Genomic DNA, 22637 nt, shown 5'->3' with positions numbered 1-22637 from the left:
TTACATAAGGTAAGGCATTTTCACAGTATGGCTCTCACAAGAAGCAATTCATTAACCATAGTAACAATTATCTATAAAGAAAAATATTCCTAAAAATAATTTCAACATACCCAGTACCAGAAACAGACTAACCATGTGATGTTCAACAGAGAAGAAAAACATTCATTTACATCAACATGTCTCTTCAATCCCTCCAATGCCAATTAAAAAATTTATGCAATTGCACTTGTTACTGAAAAACTAAAAGGCATAAAACTTGTAGGAACAGCCTTGCTCACTGGTATCAATTTTAAGTATCAAAAGTTTAGTATGTCTTTTGGTTTTGGTTTTTTTTTTTTTTTTTTAAAGCAAGGAAATTAGTGACCCAATTAAGTCAGTAATTTGTTCCATACCAGTTATTTACCTTTTCGGTGCTTATATAAAGCACCAAATTAACTATAAAATACTCCTTGGTTTCTTCCAACCATACCAACTCAACACAGACTTTACCCTCTGAATCTGCATAGTCTGTGGTATAGACATGACCCATGTAGTCATAAAGGCTGGATGCCTTGGAAGACAGTTCCATGTAGACAGGGGCACTGAAACACCAGAAGGGCTTTCCAGTTTCATCCAAGAGGGTAACATCCATCACGTAGCAATCCTACAAACACAAGCAGAAGAGATTAATTCCCTATACCATGGCACAGTAAGTAGATCTGTCCCTGATTTTAGGAAAAATATCAAGGGTTCAAAGATCAATTTTTGGTATGAAGGCTAAAAACTCAAAATACAAATGAAAGTGCACCACTCACTACTGCAAAGCAGCAAATAGTTCTTTAGAGGTTTCCTACAGAAATCAAAATTGCAACCTACAGACATCAAAAACTGTGCTACAGAAGGTAGCACTACCAACCTAAATCAGACATTATTTCTTGAACATTTTTTAAAGCCTTTAACATCTGTGTTTCTCAATTGTTAGTTACCTTACCATTCAAATAATGGCAGTCCTTTTGATATGAGAAAGAAACATAAGTTTAAACTCAGGTGCTAAACTTGTGTGAATTCAGCAATGTTTGCAAAGATACTCAGAGACCACCCACCCCCAAGGCGGTGTACACACACAACAATTACCCCTATAGGCCAGCTAGAAATGAAAGGTATACAGCAATTTTTGAATGGCTGCATGCTTCAGTTCCCAAAAAGGTAATAGATCTTTCTACCCTCCAAATAATTATTCCTTTTAAAAATTCTTGAAAATATTTCTTTAAAACTACACAATTACATAATTTTATAATGCTGAAGTCAGGATGCCAGTTCTTGGGCACTTGCAAACTAATGGTTTTACACGTGCCTTAAAAGCATATGGGTTGTGTATTGTTGTTAATATCATCAGCTGTTACCTATTCTCATGAGTTCTGAATCACTAAATGAATCAGATTATCTTAATTATGCTGCATATACGCATTACTTCCAGGAGTATCATATGTCCCAAAAGCATGAACAAACCAACATCACATATTCCATGCCAAAAAGTTAATTTGGAACGCTTTACTTTACTGTAATACATAGTTGTGCTTCCGTTGCTTTAACACTTCTTTCACTATTACTGTACTTCAATCAAACAATACGGAGCAGATGGCACAAACATAAGAGGTAATGCCATACATACAGTTTTCCTAAGTTCGTTACTGTAGACTATGCTGAAAATACAAAATTCAAACCAAATCTGATGATCATTTAATAACTTATACGAGCTATAAAGTTACTTGAAACAAGAAAGAATTACTATTTTCTGGTCTGACATCTTGCATATCAAACGCCAATTACAAAAAGTAAAGCAGGGTGGCCTTGAGTGTTGAGGGTTTTTTCTTCCCGTGTATTTCCAACTATCTGTACTTCAGCAATGATTTTTTTTAAAAAAAACAACCCAGAAGTGCCAAAAAAAGCTTTTTCTTTTTCCTTAGAGTATTGGACAAAATTCAAACATATTCAAAGTAGTAGCATGTTCTGCTGCTGTGGCTGATTTTATTTGGCCTTCACATGTTTTAAGAGTTTTAGAGATTTATGTTAGAAGTCAAATTGAATTCTACCCACAGCTATGTGTTGACATGTGCAATCTCTCACCACAAAATGAGGGGTTTAAAAAAAAAAAAAAGATATTATTTATTTTTTCCTAGAACCAAATGTTCAGTATAACCTATGCTGTAAGCACACAGGACAGAGCTAAACTAAAGGCTACAGCCATAGCTCTCTGTTTCCTCTGACAGTTAATTTCCCAGATTTTTATGTGGTACTCATGATTATTTTCATGGAAGAAAAAATTCTGCCAAGCAGCTGTAAATTGTATAGAATCATAGAATGGTTTGGGTTGGAAGGGACCTTTAAAGATCACCTAGTCCAACCCCCCTGCCATGGGCAAGGACATCTTCCACTAGATCAGGTTGCTCAAAGCCCCATCCAACCAGACCTTGAACATTTCCAGTGATGGGGCATCCACAACTTCTCTGGACAACCTGTTCTAGTGCCTCACCAACCTCGTCGTAAAAAAAATTCTTCCTAATGTCCAATTTAAATCTACCCTCTTTCAGTTTTAAACTATTGTCCCTTGTCCTGTCACTACAGGCCTTGGTAAAAACCCTCCCTCAGACCTTCTCACAAGCCCCCCCTTATATATTGAAAGGCCACAATAAGGTATCCCCAGAGCCTTAATTTTCTCATATCTGCCCAACACAGCAGCAAGATTTCTTAACTCTTATCATATGCTTTTCAAGCAAATGAAGCATATTCTGTAATTATGTGCCAAGATCCCACTAACTTTAAGCATGCAAACAGTTCTAACGAAACTAATGGGATACACAATAAAAATAAACTAAACTAATTCAAGTCTGAAATTTTTCAGAAGCCTCAAAAAAACACCTATTCTGCATTATGGTTCTCAATGAACATTCATGGCAATTAAAGAAAGATGGCAAAAAATTGCCTTAAAAGCGTCATCTTGGTAGCTTGAATTCCTTCTAATTACCACCATGCGATATTTTTATTAACACACAAAGGGGAAGGATTTGTTTTTCTTCTGAAAACAAACACACAACTCAAAAAAGTCTAGTACAAACTGAGAACAAATGCACATGAACAAACCTGTCACTATGCAAACACAGAATTTCAAGAAAATTCAAAAAAATTGCTATGAGCAATTAGAGAGGGATGACTGAATGGAAACTGCAATTCAAGCTCAACTGTAGTTGATGTTCCCAACAAATACTAGAAGGTTACTAAGTGTTAAGATAAATTTAGTATTCCTCATTGCATAGGAAAGCTGGCTGACACTGTAAGCCATAAAGCAAGTAAGCTAATGTCTATGAGCAAAATATGTTATCAAACAGTATTCCATTCTCCACTTAGGCAGGATTAGCAGAAAGGACAGGTTTTTTAATTTTTACTTTTTTTTCCAAAGTAAGTGCCAAAATTGAAATCAACTGTTGAACAAAATAATTTTTCAATAGTGCTTAAGTTACGTTTATCAGAAGTTTTGGCACTTCTGAAATACCCATGCAGCTGAAGTACATTTAAAAATATGTGCCTTCACCGCAACTGCAAAATCTATAGAACTACTCTCAATCTTACTTTAAAATAATTCTTTTAGGAATTTTATACAAGAGAATGAGTGAGAAGTCCTCTAGAATATAAACAGTTAAACCAGCTGACCCATGTGCATGACTCAAGAGCTAGGTGCTGACTGCATGAATGTGGCGTGTAGTTTCTGCCTGTGTCCCTCAGCATTTTAATATTCTCCAATAGTTCCTAACTTTCATTGCACATAATATGCTAGAACAGATCTGCAGAGTATTTCCCTGGGGTTCAAGATTTCTTGTTGGAAAAAAAAAACAACCAAAAACCCCACAAAAAGCACATCTGCAGTGCATTTTTTGTCTAACATTTCCAAGCAGTGCTGGTCAGTCACAACATCTTTGCTAAGTAGAAAGCACTGGAGTCATCACACATGCATAATGGGTCTATCATGCAATCTAGACTCTAAGGCAGAAATGATAAAACTATTTTTCCTCAAAATTCACATAATTTTTGCAATATTTGAATTGAGTTCTTCTTCTAGTTACACACACCTTCCACAAATAAAAACCTTTTTTTTAAACTAGCATATTTAGGATGCATAAACATAATTCTATTTTGAGATAAGCATTTCCAGAAACAAATAATATTTCTGACTGACCTTTACATTGCCTTTAAACACGTCTGTTTCCCAGGATAAGCCAACTGTCCCAATAAGAGGCAAGTGCTTTGTATTATCCTTTAAGCTTACAACTGCAAGCCTCAAATATCCATTTTCAATGTCACCTGAAAATATTAACAATATATAACATTATACTACTGCAAATCAAACTAAGCCCGAGCACACTGTAAATGTTCTCTTTGCCTCTCTCCATGTCTTCAATTTCCTCCCACTCACCCATAAGGAACCCTGACACCAACAGCTAGATATCCAGCACATTATGGAGAATTTAAGTCACAGTTCAGGGCTTTGATTCTGTGATCCACAGCAGAAGCAGCAGCTAAACAAAAAATTTGGTATATTTGAGCATAAAAATCTGAATGCTATGTAAAGGACTTACACAAGGATGCAAGAACTAAATTCTGTGTTCAATATTTCAAATCGCATGCCACCAGTGCCTCCCATCACTTCCCACTCCCCAAAAGTCAAGATCAACACCTAACACATGAAATAAATGAGATACCCACCCCACTTTTTTCTTTTTTTTTTTTTCTTTTTTTTTAAAAGTCTCTCTACTCTGTATGGTAACTCAACCCTATACAAGAGGGTATAAGGATAACTATCAGTCCTCCCTGGAAAGGATATTGCATCATTTAAACTGCCAAGCAGTATGCCTTGATTTGAATCAAATTTTTAAAGTATAGATTTGTTCATTTTTTAAATAGCTTCCCAAAGACTCACTTTCATTTTTTGACAGAATTATTGAAATTCCTTTGTGATTTTTTTTTTCCTAAATGTAACCGTATTTCTTTGGTATATCTTCCTCTCCTCCCAGAAGAGACTGACTTTTTTTAATTATTCTTTTTTCCCTTGCTATTGGAGGAGGAAAGGTAACCAGGGAGTCCAAGAGCCTAATTATAATTTGGGATACATCATAACAAACAAGACCTCTGACTACAAAAAAAAAATATGCATCACATCATGATGCGAGCAGATTTCTTAGCAGGACATCCTGTGCAAGCAGATTTCTTAGCAGGACATCCTGTAAACAAATTTCCTTGAACAAGAGATACTCTCTTAAAAGAGCAAACGAAAGCACTAGAGTCCTCAAAGAAAAAAAGAAAAAAAAAAAAAAGGGAACAGAACTAAGTATCTAACACTTGCAGAAGACAGATAGGAAGGAAGAGAAGGAATTCCCAGAAAAATACAGCTCATTAGGATCTAGTAGCAGGCCCTGGATGATAACTGAAGGGGCTTGTAGAGGTTTAAGACTCAAGTGGCAAAAGTGAAAAAAAGAAGTGTTTTGCCTGTGGTTCTCCTTCAATCAGGCCCAAGTAGCAGCACGAGGCTGAAGACAGAAGCAGCAACATCATAAAGTCTGGCTTTGAGTTAAAAAGCTAAAGCCTGCATGAAGGAGCAGCAAAAGTCTTTGTCTGGTGGCTGCTGAAGCAAAGTGACAGAGAAAGAGAGCCCATAGTTTACCACAGAAGCCGGAAGCTTCTCTGAATTGGTACTGTGGGGCCAAGCAACTCCCCAGAGACGCCTGGCCACAAACCAATGCTGGAAAGGCATCACTCACAAGCAGGGAGTCCAAAGAATACTTGCCGTGTGGAGGAAGCAGCCCAACACATGACAGGGGAAAGAAGCAGCAGGTTTGTCAATACAGACACTGTCTGGAATAGGAGTGTGAATACAGTGGAACCAACTTGACTATGCCCAGGAAATATTTTGTATGGTTGAAGGAAAATGCATCACTCCAGACAAGGATACCCAGTGTCCTTGCAGTAAAGTCCCAGAGAACTCAATGAGGAAAATGTAAGCAGAATTCACTTTCAGGATCCACCTCAAAGTGCAAAAAAGGCTATTAAGTTGAGGTCTGGCCAAATGGTCCAGTTCCAAACCTCAGTAAATCAAATGCAATGACAAGATTTCATTCAAGATAAAAATAGTCAAGCTTTACTGAGTGAACATTGAAAGTCCGCATCTAAAGTTGAGCTTTTATACAAAAGACTTTAAACAACATTAGTCAATAAGCAGTTTTTCGACAGGACTATTCAGTTACCTGCAATTCAGATTTGAATGGAAGCAGCTATTCCTCTCACTCATTCAAAACAAATGAAAATTTTAATGGAATAAAGACAGATTGAAAAAAAGCATACCGCTAATAATTTAATGAAGACCCGGACATCACTACTATTGCATGGCATTAACAACATGAACTGTTGCGTTGCTAGATGGGTCACATGGCTAAGGTGTAAGTTATAAATCCCCTGTTGCAGTTACTTCTTAACTTTAAGCCAGAATGCAAAGAGGTGACACAGATCAGGAATCTGAAGGCTAATTATTCATGAGTTAGTTAATCCATGCTTTGTAACTTTTTTTTAAAAAATATAAAAGCTCCACTGCAGTGCTCGTATCTAGAAGAAAAATTAGCAAGAAGCTGAAGTGCTAAGTACTGAAATCTCCCCTTCCTCATCCCAGTCAGATAAGAAAAGGAAATTAAAGGGCAGAGCAAGCTATGTTAAACATACAAAGGGAAACAGACAAAGCAAATTGGACAGGGCTTTCTTCAGCCTAATCTAGAATTTGTTTCATTGTCCCCTTATAGTACCTACATTCCAGAGTTTATGCAAGACACATAGAGCAGCAAAGCAGCACTTTAATCAGTGCAGGTTATAGGGAACAAATGTTCCCAAATAAAGGGAATACCAACATAGAGAACATATATCATGTAGACGAACCTCAGGGGAAAGAAACAAATAGTCCAGGAGTTCCAAGGCACTTATTTTAGCTAAAACCCAAGCAAGTTTGTTTTGCTAACCAAGCCTTTGTTGCAATGTGTAATTTGATTGTTATTGTCACAGGGGAAGGCTGTGCTTAACACTAATTCCGGTGGCAACAACCAGCCTTACCATGCTGAAATGATGATTTAAACTTGCAAATCAATCTTCAAGGTCAAGCAAAAACATTTCAAATACATGATGTGATATTTACAAAAAAATCTTAAAAGCTCTCTAAACACACACAAAAATCACCCCATTACATTTTGCACACACAACACATAAACTTACATAAACAAGGAATAACACTGAAAAGCCAAAGCTTAAGACTACCGTATGGCTACAAAGCTATGCTTAAAAAGTTGAAAAACTACATAAATACATTTCAAGAATGTTTACTAAGAAGCTAGATGTCATATTCATGGCTTCTATGAGTCATATGAAAAGCCAGTCACAGCTTCCTGAAAAGAAGAAAAGTCTTCTAGTACATTCGATTCAATTTGAAAGTATTTAGCATATTCACCCTACAGTATCTGTCAACAAGACCATATTACCGATTCTGTTAAAATGGAAGGAAACATAAAATAAAATGCTAAAAAACAGCCAAAACAGAGTGGCAAAACAGCTAGTTACTGCAGTGCAAGTATTAATAACAGAAAAAAAAAGATCTGAAGCCATATATACTCCATCTACTTGGTTCAATGAAGTGTGATATAACTTTTTTTAATTTAATGATAAGAATTTTGCAGAAAGAATTGAAAATAGAGCAGCAAAATGAAGCACAACATTAATGAACACTACCAAAAAGCAGACAAAAATAAAACTAAACGTGAATAAATAAATCAGTTATCCCGCAGAATAACAAATAGGCATTCCCTGGTAACCTAGGAGTGTCTACAGCTTCCTAATGGAAACAAATCAGTGAAATCGCAGTATAATAGCTGACAACTGATCTGTGTCTCAGGTTGTGGAAACTGCCATTAGCATGTCACATCCATAATTTAAAATAAATGTGGGTTGAGTAGGGAATTTTAAGAAATAGCAAGACTTCTCACTATGTTGGAGACCTCCATGCTTCAGAGCCCTCCCAGAGAATGGGACAAAGAGTGTCATTAGAATGGAGACTAAAAACAAAGTGCAAAGCATCAGATACAACCAGCTTGGACAAACCTACACTGTTGACCACATTCAGAAACACCATGTTTACCAGACAGAGCAAAGTGAACAACAAATTACTGTGAAGATATGGGACAGCAGACAGCCATAAGCTGCCTCACTACATCATTTCTGAACACAAATTATAGAGGAAATCAAGCATTTTCCAACAGAAATTATTGTGCAAGTACATGGAAGGGGCTAGATGACAAATGAGCTTATTGCCTGCACAACCATGGCTTCAGCTGGCTGCTGTCCTGTGATAGCAGACTCTAGCGGCTGTCACACAGCTAAAGGACACAAAACCAAAACAGTTCAGAAATCACTCATGATCATAAAACAGATTCTCTAACTAGCAAAGTGAGATGGCATCACAACTGTAGCTGCTGGACATTTGCTACAATTTGCATAAACATCAGCTTAATCTTTAACAGAAGTAGCTTCTAAGCAGCAAAAAAGGGATACTAATGAAGAAAAGGGCCGCCACATACTGCTTTCTTTTGTACAGCTGTTTTGCTAGGAGCATAAAATTTTCATTTTAGAAAACAAAACATAACATTCACCTAAAAAAAAAAAAAACAAACCCAAAACCAAAAACCCAACCCTCTGGTCAATTTACAGAAAAAAAACGGGGTTTTTTGAGGGTATAAAAAGGACTCCTGTATTGAACAACACCTTAGGAGAGATTTCTATTGCTACATGGATAGAGTTTCACTGAAATTTTACCCTTACAAGTATTCCTTTATTTCAAGCTTGGAGCTTTTTGGGAATCTGAAAACATGTATGTTTCAAATTCAAAGAACTACAACACTCCACACTGTGCACAAGGCTACAGTCTAAATGACAGTTCTTGAAGTCATGAAATACAAATTAAAAAAAAAGTAATGGGAAAATTTGTTCTAACACTGTAAAAGCACTCAAGCCTTATAACAGTGCCCTCTACCGTCTTCATCAAAAACAGTCTTTTCTGAAATCAACAGAAGACTCAGAACTGTTATGAGAAAAATACTGGGGAGCAATAATTAATTTACCGTGCTTAATTTTAATTGTTTAATTTTAAGTTTAATATTTTAATCTCTCTCTGCTGACAGAAAGACACCTATGTAGCTGTAGACAGGGTTGTGTTGAAGTTAGGTCAAGAGAGATCACCCATGTATTTTGCAAAACCCTCGTAGAATTATTAAGTTGGACTATACATGAACAACAAGGATAGCCAATCATGTCTTACTAAATGAAATGCTAAGAACTGAAAAAAAGCAGCACAGTTAAAAAACAATCACTGAAATTGTTTATTACACAATGAAAGGGTGTCAGAATAGGCAACCTTAAGTTGACCTAAATAAAAGCTATAAATCTTAAAGTTCACAGTATCTTCTACAAATATATTTAAATACTTAATCTGTCAATGCACCTAAAGTACACTTGAGAAGAATTCTACAGAAATAGGTCTCCAAAATGTATGAGGACAAACTCACTCTCCCTTACAGTATACAAGTGGAAGGAACATCAACCTGCATCAAAAGCTGTGCTGCTGTATTATTAACTCAGCACTGAACCAAACGAAAATATCCTGACATTCTGCAGAACTTATATCTCAGGCCTGACACTATGTCAGTGTAATAGCAGGTAGACTTCATATAGAGCAAGCTTATGATACCACACAATGCACCATGCAGATATAAAGAAATCACCCAACAAACAAAAAGATAGCTTACTTTTAAAAATCCATTTCAGTTTCTCCCCTTAAAACAGAGATATTGGATAGAAGAGGGAAAACATAACAGCACGGATCGTTCTAAAAACAGACATTAGTGTTCTGTCAACTCTACCTTTTCTGCAGAAGAGGTTCTTGAATGTTCCACACAGGTAGGTGCAGCTTCCACCATGCATATCAAGATGTAGACTGTAGTCATGCAGTCCATATTCTGGGTCAACATCATCCAATACAGGTTTATTAGGTGGAAGGGCATATTGACTTTAAAATAATAATAATAGAATTAAGCAAGGAGGAATGACTTAATAGAAAGATATATAGTAAATAGCCCTACCCTGAGACTATCATCTTAGGAGAGGTTGTAAGAGCGGAAAAAAATTATTAGAAGATACAACTTTTCTTCATTATTAACGTTTTTGAAAACCAAACATCTCCAGTTCATCATACTTCTTTTAAGCTAATACAGTGTCTAATACTTCTAATCAGCTGTCCAGCCTAGCCAAAGGCAGAAAATATGGCAGTCAACTTTAAAAGGTCCATCTGTTAAGCTCCAAAATATGGCCTTGTTTATGCAAAAAAAAAAAAAAAAAAAAAAAAAAAAGCATCAGCCTAACTACAAATCTAAAAGCCAACTAGCTACAGATTTCTCTGGAATTGCAATTACTGAACAATTTTGTCTGTGCCTAACCTAAAAGAGAAACGACTGCACACAAATGACCAGAGGAGCCCAAATCCCAGAGGCAACTGGGCAGCTCCTACACAGGATCCTATCTGGTAGTAAGGGAGATGGTGTTAAGTCTTACCTTCTGTATGAAAAGAGCCATATTAAGTTACAGCAGGCACATGAGACTACCAGTAGATACAAGAGTATCTGAGCAGAAAGCTTAGGGGGTGGGCTGAGGGGAAAATGAAATCCCAAAATCATCCTCTAAAGCTAAAAAACTCCATCTTTTTAAACAGTTCACAGCATATAAACAGGTATTATATTATACACTGCAATATACACATATACAAAAATACTTCATAAGAAATCCAGCTAGTTTTTCAATAGGACTGAAAGATAAATGCAGGCACCTTACCAGCTTACTAGAATTTTTTTCTCCCCTGTTACACAGCTAAAGATTATTTTCCTACTTCCTAAAATGTCTCCTTCTTTTCTAGGTCTTTCAGATAGGAAGAGGGAATAATGCTTGTGAAAAGGGAGAAAGATGGGGAGTGTATTTCTAACTTTCTCAATACAGCAAGTACTAGTACACTTGTATGACTAAATTATCTCTTTAATAGCACAACAACGGCAACATTTTAGTATGAAAATACTTCTACAGCTTTGTATATCGTTACCGTTAACTGTTGTTTATATTAAACAAGAATAGTTAATTACTGGCTAAATATAAACCTCTTACCAGCAGCCAATTTTAACTGTAAGACTCAAAGCTTTATTCAAAAGGTTATCTTTATTACCCACAAAGGAGAAACCAAAACTTACACAGTAGCAGAACCCAAAGTGCTTCTCTCAAGAAGTTGATGATAATGAAGACTCACCATAACAAAAGCAATTTCATTTTTCTCCTGAAAAGTTAATTAAAGTAGATGTATTTTCATCTGGAAATACTTTTTTTCACAAGGTCTTCCTAAGCATTAAAATTCATAGATAAATGCTGTTGCTTATTTCTCTGCCAGTTACTATAATAATGTTAATAATGGCTTGCTTTAACACTTGGACTCTTGCAACTGCGACTGTCTTTTCAAAAGAGTACAGAATATATGTAAAAGATCACAGCATTTCTATATTATGAGGAAAGGGAGGGAAACTAGCTATGGCAGGGTAAAAGTTATCAGCAGCAATCCATGAATTGTACTTTTCTAGCTTCTACTTACTGCTTTAAACTGGATACCTAAAATGAGTCAAACAGGCCTTACTGCCAGCTACTAAATACCTAAGCATCAAGCTTATTTTCATATGTAAGGAACTATTTGCAAAAAGAGCCAACAACAGTGAGAAATACAGAGCTATTCAATAGAAATACTGAATTTCAAAGTAAAACCCCAGATGTCTTCACCAGATCACACACTCTTAGGAAAATAATAAGACATACCTCCTATGGGCCTATATAGCTCAAACAAACTTCAGAGCTCAATGTGAGAATTAAACAAGGCCAAAGATACCTATTTACTTCAAGAACACAGAATGCTAGGATTTCAGCTCTTTTTTCTTTTCCAAAGAAAAATGCATTTTAAAGTCCTGTATTTGCAAACATGTAAGTCAATAGCAAAATTATTCACTGCCAGCAGCCTATTAATGTCCTGAAAAGAGGGCAACTATTGTTTTCATCTCTCTGGGTTAGCAAACAGAAGATGACATCCTTACTCTAACTTTTTTTTTAACCACTCCTGTACTTTTGTAGTGCAAAATTACAGCTATAAAAGATATAATGACAGAGATTCATCAATCACGTAGACTCTCTTAGTCTTTCTCTATCCAAATACCAGAAAGCCCACATAACGTGTTCTTGGTTGTCAAAACTACTAGCATCAACAATTTCTGTTACGCAGCTAAGCTATGTGTAAAAAAACAAGATGTGTGGCATTTGCGATTACTACACCCATCTACAGTTAACTGCCTAACATTACTCTGCCCACACAGAAAATAAGAACAGCTGTTCAGAAACGCAAGCAGGAAAAATATACTTGGGCGAGGCACTCAATGCTTAACAACTTTGTGGAACTTAGTTATGACTGAACCATTTCTAGGTGCTGAAAGAGTTCTCTTTCCAAGCACAGGAAGGGGTAATGTGCTAGCAAGACCATAGAGACAACAACACAGGGACACCAACCTACTAAACTTCTTTGAAGATACAAAAGAAATGGCTGTTCACTTATGGGAGATTGAGAGAACCCATAACAGGCTCAATGCAGGTCAGCCTGTCTCAAGTTTTCTAGGAAATGGACACCTTTAAGTAAGAATGAAACAAATATTCCTTCTGTGGTTTTAAACAATTCCACTGGTGATTGTGCACATTTGAGGTAGCAAGAGTTTCCAGCTGGAAATGAGACACAGCTTAGAGCAACTGTTCACAGGCTCCCTGAGGGAAGTCCCTTGTCAGTGCCAAATAATACAAGTCTATGTGATTAACATGGCTGAGGGAGGAAGAAAGGGCTGCCACCTCTGAATTCAGTCCAGGATAAAATTGAACATAGAAATAAGATCAGTACAGTATCTAATATACCATGATACGTAACTGTTCTTTTAATTAGAGGTGGATTTTTTTGAAAAGTGCAGATACTCCTGCGACAGCTCTTTAGAATACAACAAATCATCAACTAGCTGTTCTACCTGTATTTTCTTGTTGTTAGTTTAGACAAGATCTTTCAAAATCCAAAGAAAAAAAAGGAAGATATGAAAAAAACCCCAAAAACCCAAACTCCAAAAACTCCCAAAATCCCAAACTACAAGGCAAAAGAATCTGTTTCTTCAAGTCATAATAAAGTATTGAAACAAAATGTTATCTTACCTTCCAAAGTCCTACTAAGAGTCCTGGATTCAGACTGAAGAGCTGGACAAGCTTATCAGCGCCAACTGCCGCACTGCTTTCAGTCAGGTTAGCAAGATGGTATTCAGCAATTAAGGAACGTCGACGGGGTCTTTGAAAAGAATATAGAGAATGTAGCAACAAGACTATGTCTGCTTATTTATGTGAAAGTTCAGCCTAATTTCATTTTTACCTCTGAATCTGACCAACAGCACATGATGAAAATGGCTTTGAAAGCATTCAGTATGCACAGCCATAAACTTTACTTCTGAACAACTACGACATACTAGCAGGATCTCAACACCTAACAAGAAAAGAAACAAAAGCCACCATAGGATGGCCTAAGATACTAATTAAAAAAGAAGAAAAACTTACATGCTTGCCCAATATTTCAAAATACCCACAGAACTACTTTATAATTTGTTTCTAATACTATGTTGGTACTAAATGGAATCACTGAACATTTGTCAGTGTGAAGCAAGCTACTAAGAAGGTAAATTCTTCCTCCACAGAAGCAGAATTCCAAGGAAAGGATCAAACTGTACATACAGTAAATTAAAAGCTTATGTTAGAGGAAGCTTTCCTTTTTTAGAACATTATTTCTAGATTTTGCCTGTAATTAAAGCAATTTAGCTCCATAACACCCTTTAACTAAATTTCATACTTCACAGGACTTCTTGTTGGCTAATGATGCATAAAAAAGAGCAGAAAATGGAGTCTGTGTTACCTATTCAGAATGGAGAAATAACTCTTTCTAAAACCCTTCGCAGACTTAGGCTCTTATATTCAAAACTGTTCCTAGATTTCCCAATAGCATCACAGTCGCATCACCTACCACTACACACTGCTAGGAAGACAGCAACCGACACCAACTTCATCACATTATCTTGAGCTGTAAGATTTGGGGCATGAATGGAACACCAACCCTTTCCATCTTTAAGTCAATCAGGCTCGTATAAATACAGGGACTTTTCCAAAGTCCCTGCACTAGCTCCTTATAGTCTTAACATTCTGATATTTGTGAAATCATTACCTTCATGTATATTCATAAGCTCTAACAACTTATGATTCTGTGAAATAAATACACTAACCGCCTGCAAGTTTTCTTTTACTATTTTCTACATATGAATCATCATCTTGGTAAAACAACTACACTTCCCACATAATTTGACTGCAAGACTTGTTTAGCTGACTTTACACAAAAGGTCTCTCGATTTTATTTTTAGGCAAGCCATTTGCTTCTGCTTGAGGAACCATGTTTTTTGTAGGTGAACAACAATTCTCTTTTCAGAGCTCTACTGCTAGGGGTTTTGTGTAAGAAGAATGTAGCTGATACTGCATATACTAAAATGACACATAACACACAGACGTGGAAAACTTGACAGCAACCAAATACATACATATCTCAAATACACATTTTTAATTTAAACATCTTTTCTCAGAACATTATGCCAGAAAAATATTGTACATACTTAAGTTACAAAACAACAGCTATCCCACATTGTGCTGTGGACTACTTTCTTTTTTATGCGTGTACTTACATTATACATGCAGCCAAACACCAAGTTCCCTAAATTCATATACACACGTATCAGAAAAAAAAAAATGTTAGTAACATAGATTACCTGATTGTAGAACATTGATGAACAGTTCCAATCCAAATGTCTCACATTAAATTCTCCTAGATCTACATGTTTGTTTCATGCTCATTTGTACCTATGCCTTAGATTCAGCTTCCCAAAGCAGGACCTATCAGTCTGTGTCTTGTATGCCAGTAGCTACATTAACCTATGAATTAATGTCATAGCTTGCTGGATTATATCTATTTCTTGCTAAAAAGCTCTACGAACGAAGAGAAGGACATAGGCTTTGGAAGAAATACTACAGAGAGGCTTTCTAAGAAAGAATTAACTTGTTAAGTCAAACCAAGGTCAGATAGCTCCTACAGACACTTTATCAACCAGTTACACCAAATCCCCCTCAAAAATCCTATGTTAAAACTCACCCATTCTTGCTGGGAGCTCTGCGTTGTTCAGGAAGCAATGGCATAACTCCGAATAGTTGTAGGGTTGACAGGATGTCTAAGCATGGCCAATTTGTACTATACCAAAGTACAGTAACAGATGTGTCCTTAAATGATAGGTTTGCCTTCTCCATTATATGTTCCTTTCCATTTTTGTCCTTTAGAACAATTATCCAACTCAAGCCAGAGGCTCTGTCATTTAGAAATTGAGAGGAGAGAGGGGTGTTTTAAAAAAAAAGATTCTCAAAGTGACAAAACTTAAACTATGCTTCCAACAGAATTTTTAAATTTCTACTAACTGCTACTTACGTTTCTTAGGCTATGTCACTCATAGGCTATCATTGTATCTTCCCATTATGATATACATTTTATAACTCTATTTCCATATCCCCCCAGCATTTCCAAAGCCATTAATATGCTGTACAGTATTTTCAAGTAAACATCATCTGTGACAAGGCATTGCTTACTTCATAGCTTCTTTGTTTTTACGTGGAAGACCCGTATAAGGATCTATGGGTTTAACAAGTTGCATTACTCTAGTTTTGACAGCAGCTATTTGTTTGAAGATGTATTCTTTCTTCCAGTACCCAGGCTTTCTATCACATAGAGCAGCACAACCCAAGGAAACAGTTTCTGTTTGTTCAGACTTCATTTTCCAAATTGTCCTTTTTGGTTGAAAACAACTGGAATAGATTTTCAGCCAGATTCCACTGAAAATAAAAATAGAATAAAGAGGAAAACCACATAAATTTCAAGAATGGTTACTTAGTTATTCTTATATGCATGTCTCAGCTACCACTGAGCATAATGTTAGCAGAAAAATATAAAGTCCTAGATTATCAGCAAACTGGGTTTGATCTAAATCGAAGTTTATAGAAGACCAGAAACTGTAGCCTCCTTTGTACTAGACAAGAAAATGCAAAGGCACAACTGTACACTTTTCCCCATTTTGACCTTCCAACAGCTCATATGAGGTCGGTTTCTCTGGTGCAAACATGAAGGCTCAGGAACCAAAAGATGCTAGATGTCAGCATTTCTTGTGGGCTTACTAGGTTATCTCAAAGAATATGGAATCTCTGAACACATTTCTTGTTCTGGTTTATACATACCAAATGAGATCCACTTACAACTCTCTGCTCTACCACAGGAAAAAAAAAAAAAAAAGTTATTTGGTTAATTCTTACAATATGCCAGAAAGGTTGATAAATATCTCAACTACATATACAGAAAACGTCTGACTTGTTCTCTAGCACTTTCTAGTGCTCTAGAAAGTAGGATCATCAGCTACTGGGAACTTCCCACTGTTTTATGCCTCTCAATAGCAGACTAGAGTATGTGGTTTTTAAAAAGCCTTCCTTCCCCTTATGCGGCTGCTTCCTTCACAGACACTCACTGCAGCAGATTTAAAAAACAAAACAAAACAGTACCTATCTGAGAGAAAGCTAACATGAGGAAACAAAGAAAAGGTAAGGCTTTTCTGTCTTCCTGAAAATATAGGATACAGGATGAAGCTCAGACAGGATAGCCATACTCAGCAACGTAAGTGAAAACTGGTAAGGCAGTTACTTTTGAAAATTCCACCCCAAAACAGCAATGCATCCTCTTCACATAAAATCAGCTAGTGGAAAAAGTGTTTTAATGCCTCTTACTCAACAAAGACAATCGGGACCCCTCAAGTTTCTCACACAGATCCAGCTGAAAGTGGTGTGGAAGAGGACAATAAGAATCACCTATGTTTGGCGATGGTACCACTGTCATGTCAATCCCTTCTGCACCCTCTTTTCAAAAGCTCAGAGAAGAGATGTCTTTTTGAAGAGATCAAATAAACATGCAACAGGAATGATGGGTTCACCTCTTTCCTGTTAGGAAAAATATGAGGTCACATTTCCGCCCCCCAGACCCCAGTATCTCTAGGACATTTCAGGGAATATTGACTACAAGAAGTTACAAGAATTCAAACAACAATCTGTGAATAAGGTTTCCAACAAGTTTTCTCATTTTAAAGTGCTAGCCACACAGTCTACATAACTGCACTAAAGAAAATTAGCAGCAACAGAAACAAATTCTCAGGAGAAATTCTCTACCATTTATCAGCAAGATTACCTTTACCAGTCCTCACTTATCCCCAGGCAAACTTGCACTAATGTGTTTTGTAATGCGTTTTTCCCCTCCTTAAAGCATTAAAGCATTCAAGGACTGAATCCATCCCACACTGCCTCCTACCCATGAAAACCACTCTCACTTCATCAGCTGCTGAGAATAAGTCCCCACATGCAGAGAGCCAGGCGCTTTGTTATTGATGCAAACGTACTCAGGAATTTTGCAAAAACCTTCTAGCCTGCTGCTCTGCAGATATATGTACAGTCTCCCACTGTCACTTTTTGAGTCAAAACTGTTTAAAACACACAGCCCGTAAGCTTCTATGACTGGTAAAGGAGGGTTCACAGTCAACGTGAGCTTCCAACTTTCCCTTCACCAAAATCTGGCAGGGGGAGGGAACATGAAGAACAATCCCATAAGTAAAGTAAAGATTTAAAATACTTCAATTTTGAGACCTGAAAAGACAACCCAGTAATCAGATAGTGTAAAACATTTCTGATGGAGGGAGGAAATTCTTATTAACTCCAAAGTAGCTAGGAGTTGTGGGATGATGAAAATAGAGATGTCCTTGACACATCATCAGTGAAAATTGTGCTGCGTATCATCCAACTGGTCTTATTCAGCCTAAAAAGTCCAGTAAAATGTCCTCCTATAACCTTCTCCAGTTAACTAGAAACCCCTTCCCAAGACAGACGTCCTTTCTTTCATGGGGAGAGATACTCAGCATCTGGCTGCATGATGCTGGAAAGACAAGGGTTAGTAGTAGGCATTTCCTGCACTTTGAAGGTATAGTCTCAGGCAACGTAAGCTGAACGAAGAGAGACTTGCTACCAATACCAACCACCCTTCTCCTCACTCTCAGTTACATACTGCTTCTTCCTTCCCAAAACAGCATTGTGCAAGCAGATGAGAAATCAGTTCAAGAAGCTCAAAAATTCAGTCAGGGCACGGAGGCAGAGGAGAAAAAAAGGGGGACTTGGAATCGCAAGTGTTTAGGGAGCTATCACTGCCCCTTCATCCTCAACTTCTGAAGAATTCAGGGCAGACAAAAAGGCATCAAACAGGGAAGCATGAATTTGCCTCTTTCACAGAACACATGCCACTTTTGCCTCAAAGTGTTAAATATAATATTCATCTCAAGGCCTCTTACTGGACATCGTTACAAGCAGCCAACCCAACCTCTTACTGTTAACTCAAATGCCAGAATCAGACATACACCACTGTCAGTCCTCACTTGACCACAATGGCAAAAAGATCTGGGCAAGACAAAAAGATCTTCCTCTGTGCTCCGGCTTCTCACTTCCTCTTATACAAGCACTGCTGGTGATCAAAGCCCTCAGGCTTTCAGACCACCTGTGTGAGCTTCCCACACTGCATGACAGGAAGGCTGGAATAACACCACATGCTGGGGCAAGGAGGATGGAGAAAGGGGGGGTGAGAAACATTTCCTTGCCTTCAACTGTGTCATGGTTTAGCCCCAGCCAGAAACTCAGCACCACGCAGCCGCTCGCTCACTCCCCCTACCCTGATGGAATGGGGGAGAGAATCAGAGAAGTAAGAGTGAGAAACACTCCTGGGTTGAGATAAGAACAGTTTACTAATTGAAATAAAGTAAAATAGTAATGATAATAATAACAATAGTATAATGATAATAACAATAATAATATACAAAGCAAGTGATGCACAACGCAATTGCTCACCACCCGCCGACCGATACCCAGACAGTTCCCGAGCAGCGATCGCTGCTCCCCGGCCAACCCCCCCCAGTTTCTATACTGAGCATGACGTCATATGGTATGGAATAGCCCTTTGGGCAGTTTGGATCAACTATTCTGGCTATGCCCCCTCCCAGTTTCTTGTGTACCTGGCAGAGCATGGGGAGCTGAAAAATCCTTGACTAGCATAAGCAGTACTCAGCAACAACTAAAAACATCAGTGTGGTATCAGCATTCTTCTCCTCCTAAATCCAAAACACAGCACTATGCCTGCTACTGGGAAGAAAATTAACTGTATTCCAGCCGAAACCAGGATAAACTGTTACATTGAAGACATCAGTGCCAAGGAACTGTTAAAGCACAGATGTTATTTGACGAGCCCAAAGACAAAGCACTGCATTAGGCAGCACAGACATATCACGATGAAAGACTGATGGTCCTGTTGCATCAAGGACAGCATCCTGTACATCCAGGACAGCAGAAACATCCTCAAAAAGATACTCTGCCTAAAAACCAAGATCAGATTTGTCACAGAGATATGCAGGGCCTTTGATTAAAACTTCTGTTAATTCACCACAAGACTCAGGGATTCACGAAGGTCCATGAAAATCCAGCAGGAAGAAGTGACCTGGTCCCACCGAACCAGTCAGTCTCCTAGATAAGGGAAAGTATCTCTTCCTCGAATCCCATTTGTGCACATACAGTAGTCTCTCTTGAGATTAGAAAATGAAAACAGACATTGTTGAGATGGAAACAGATGAATCAGCTTCCCTTGAATAGCCACAATGATTTTATCCTACCTTACTAACCTGAAGTGGAAAACACATATTAAGATATACAAAATTTGTGTCAACTACGCAATTTTTATCTACATGCACCTGCTGACAGCCTCAAAAAATAAATCTGGATTATGGCTTTCCCTTTAAATTCATCAGTTCTAAAGATGTCAATGCCAATGTTAACCAATTACTGTACAAGTTCTGGCAAATCAGTGAGAAATGGATGAATACCAGATGCAGCAACTTCCTATATAGGAAGACAGCCTCTCATTTAAACAACGCTAATGCAGCAGAATCCTAGGAAAAAAGGATACCCAGGTGTCCTAGTTATCGCATACCAATCAGGGTCTCTCCTCTTGATCCTTTCACAAAATTATGATGATACTGGTAGGAGCAATTTGTGAACTCTGTATAAGCAATCACTTAGAAAAAATTGTGTCAGTATTTATCTTTGCCCCTTTTGTTTTCATTTAGAAGTCACCAAAATTTGACAGAAAGAGCAACAGATAAAACCAACTAGTGAATCACTTGACTAAATCAAACCCTCTGCAAAAACCTGGTGAAAGAGCCAAATAAGTAGGACTTCAAAATTATGAAAGCTATAACAAGTCTACAGAGCTGCTGGCTACATACCACTAAGGATTGCCTGAACCAAAAAGCCTGTGCAGGTGGCATGTGAACACAAATAAATATATGCAAATTTTACAACAAAATAAATGCTAATAGCAACATTTCAAAACACTGTGTTTAGTTTTCGCCTCATAACTCCCATTAAACTTAACAGGGCTTGCACAGCTAGAATTCCATACAACACATTGTACTGTGAGCTATGCAGTACATTTTCAGCAAAGTAACTGCCGGTAGGTACATGCATCAGTGCTCTGGCATCAGTGAAACTAAGTTAGAAAGACTCATAACTCAGGTAAACTCAACTGCTGCATGATTAAGTCTAGCACTTATGTTTCCCTCTTCCTTACTTGTCATTGGCCAGATGATAGAAGTGCTTATTCACACAACCAACACACAGCAGGGACACAGCATCCAAATAGGAAAATATTTTCATCAGCATTTCTGATGGCATGCTGGAAAACAAGAGAAAGAGAAATACCATTAGACTTGCCTGCACACTCCAGAAATGACAATGGCAAAGAATTTTAATCCCAAACCAGAGCAAAACAAAGGAGATAGTTAGAAACTATCAGCTTGTAAATACACAAATCAAAACTCACCTGAAGAGTTAATTTGAAGAGTTTGGGTTCTGATTTGTCTCTCTGATCTCAAACATTTGCTTAAAACAATTCACCACAACCTATTCAAGTGGCACAGCACAATTACATGAAAAGTTATGGGTTTGCATTTTCATTAAACTTTGTATAACTTTAACCCGGTTTGACATGAAACTATCTCATTCAACTTCAGTTTCTCACTACTTGTACCATGATTTTAACGCTTAGTCTGTAACCACCAGCATTGCCAGAACTGCGTACACTCACTCTCCTCCTGGCTGTGGTGTCGGGTCTCAGGACGCACCAGAACAGAAATGTCCTAGTCAAACATTGAGATCATGCTCTACCTCATCAAAATCTTCAAACCACACATGCTCAGGGGTCTGACACAGTTTTTATCTATGTCAACTGAAAGATGTGAACTTCAAAATAAGAACAGAGTGCCATCTTGAGAACACTAATGTTTCTGTGCATCTGTAAGGCTGCCTGAAATGCAGGTGCAAGCCTAAGTACGAGAAGCACAACGTAACCTGGAGATGAGTCACCATGATTTTTCTATTAACAGACAGAAACCTCATACCCTTCCAGTAGTACCTGGTAACTGCACAGAGTCTAAAAAAAAAGATGTATTTTATACTCTAACTTTCTGGAGCATGAGAGTATGGTAACATCAAAATCACCACTAAAAATACAAGCTGCTGTGGAAGTCAATACCTCAGCTGTGTCTCTTGTCCATTCACCACTGTGTCATTTACAAAAGTTGCTGATTTATAATGCTTTATTCCAGAAGCATATAGCTTTCAAGCACAGAATGATAGTAACACCAATACTCCAAGGTTTGTATTAAAACTCAGAATCTTAGTTGCACTAATGTAGAGGCGACCATGCCAAAACTTACATGGTTATTATGTGAAATAACTCAAACACAGTAAGCCCAAAGCAGTTAGTGTACTTATTCCACAGAGACTTTAGAAATAATCCCTTAAAAAGCTGCAAATTAGCTAAAATAATATGCTTGATCTAGAATTCTCAACAGTAGTTTTTACAACCATATTATTTTTTCTTTGAAGGAAGCTGGTAGAAAGGACATCTTTTTCTTTTTTCTCTTGTCTTTCACACCAAACTAACAGTGTAAGGGACTGAACTGGCCATACAATGGAAAACAGAGAAATGAATACACAGGAAGCTACAAAATGTATAAAACAAAGAAAATAATTAATCTTTTGTGTAACACATTCTTAGATGTTTTTTGTAGAAATATAAATAATTTGCAAAAAGAAAACAACTTACAATTATATTGAAAGTGCCCTGCCACTGTCAAACAGGGAAGGAGACATTTACCTTGCAGCAAATATGCAGCAGCCACTTTATTCCTCCCCCCTCATTCCACTCCACCATCCTAATC

The 22637-nt window shown here is 37.4% G+C and overlaps 1 protein-coding gene across 1 annotated transcript; it reads right to left on the bottom strand.

Annotated features, from left to right (window-relative positions):
* Nucleotides 1-373: 373 nt before the first annotated feature.
* FBXO15 (F-box protein 15) lies at nucleotides 374-21088 on the bottom strand. Its single transcript, XM_009483245.2, has 8 exons — nucleotides 20984-21088; nucleotides 15880-16122; nucleotides 15395-15604; nucleotides 13372-13501; nucleotides 11346-11428; nucleotides 9975-10120; nucleotides 4211-4335; nucleotides 374-643 (listed from the first exon to the last, which is right to left on the bottom strand). The coding sequence occupies exons 1-8, from the start codon at nucleotides 21085-21087 to the stop codon at nucleotides 374-376; spliced, it is 1311 nt and encodes a 436-aa protein (XP_009481520.2). The 5' UTR covers nucleotide 21088.
* Between the last annotated feature and the right edge of the window lie 1549 nt (nucleotides 21089-22637).

This window comes from Pelecanus crispus, chromosome 2 (assembly GCF_030463565.1).
Source record: "Pelecanus crispus isolate bPelCri1 chromosome 2, bPelCri1.pri, whole genome shotgun sequence".
Taxonomy (NCBI): Eukaryota; Metazoa; Chordata; class Aves; order Pelecaniformes; family Pelecanidae; genus Pelecanus; species Pelecanus crispus.
This window is presented reverse-complemented; position numbering and strand designations above follow the sequence as displayed.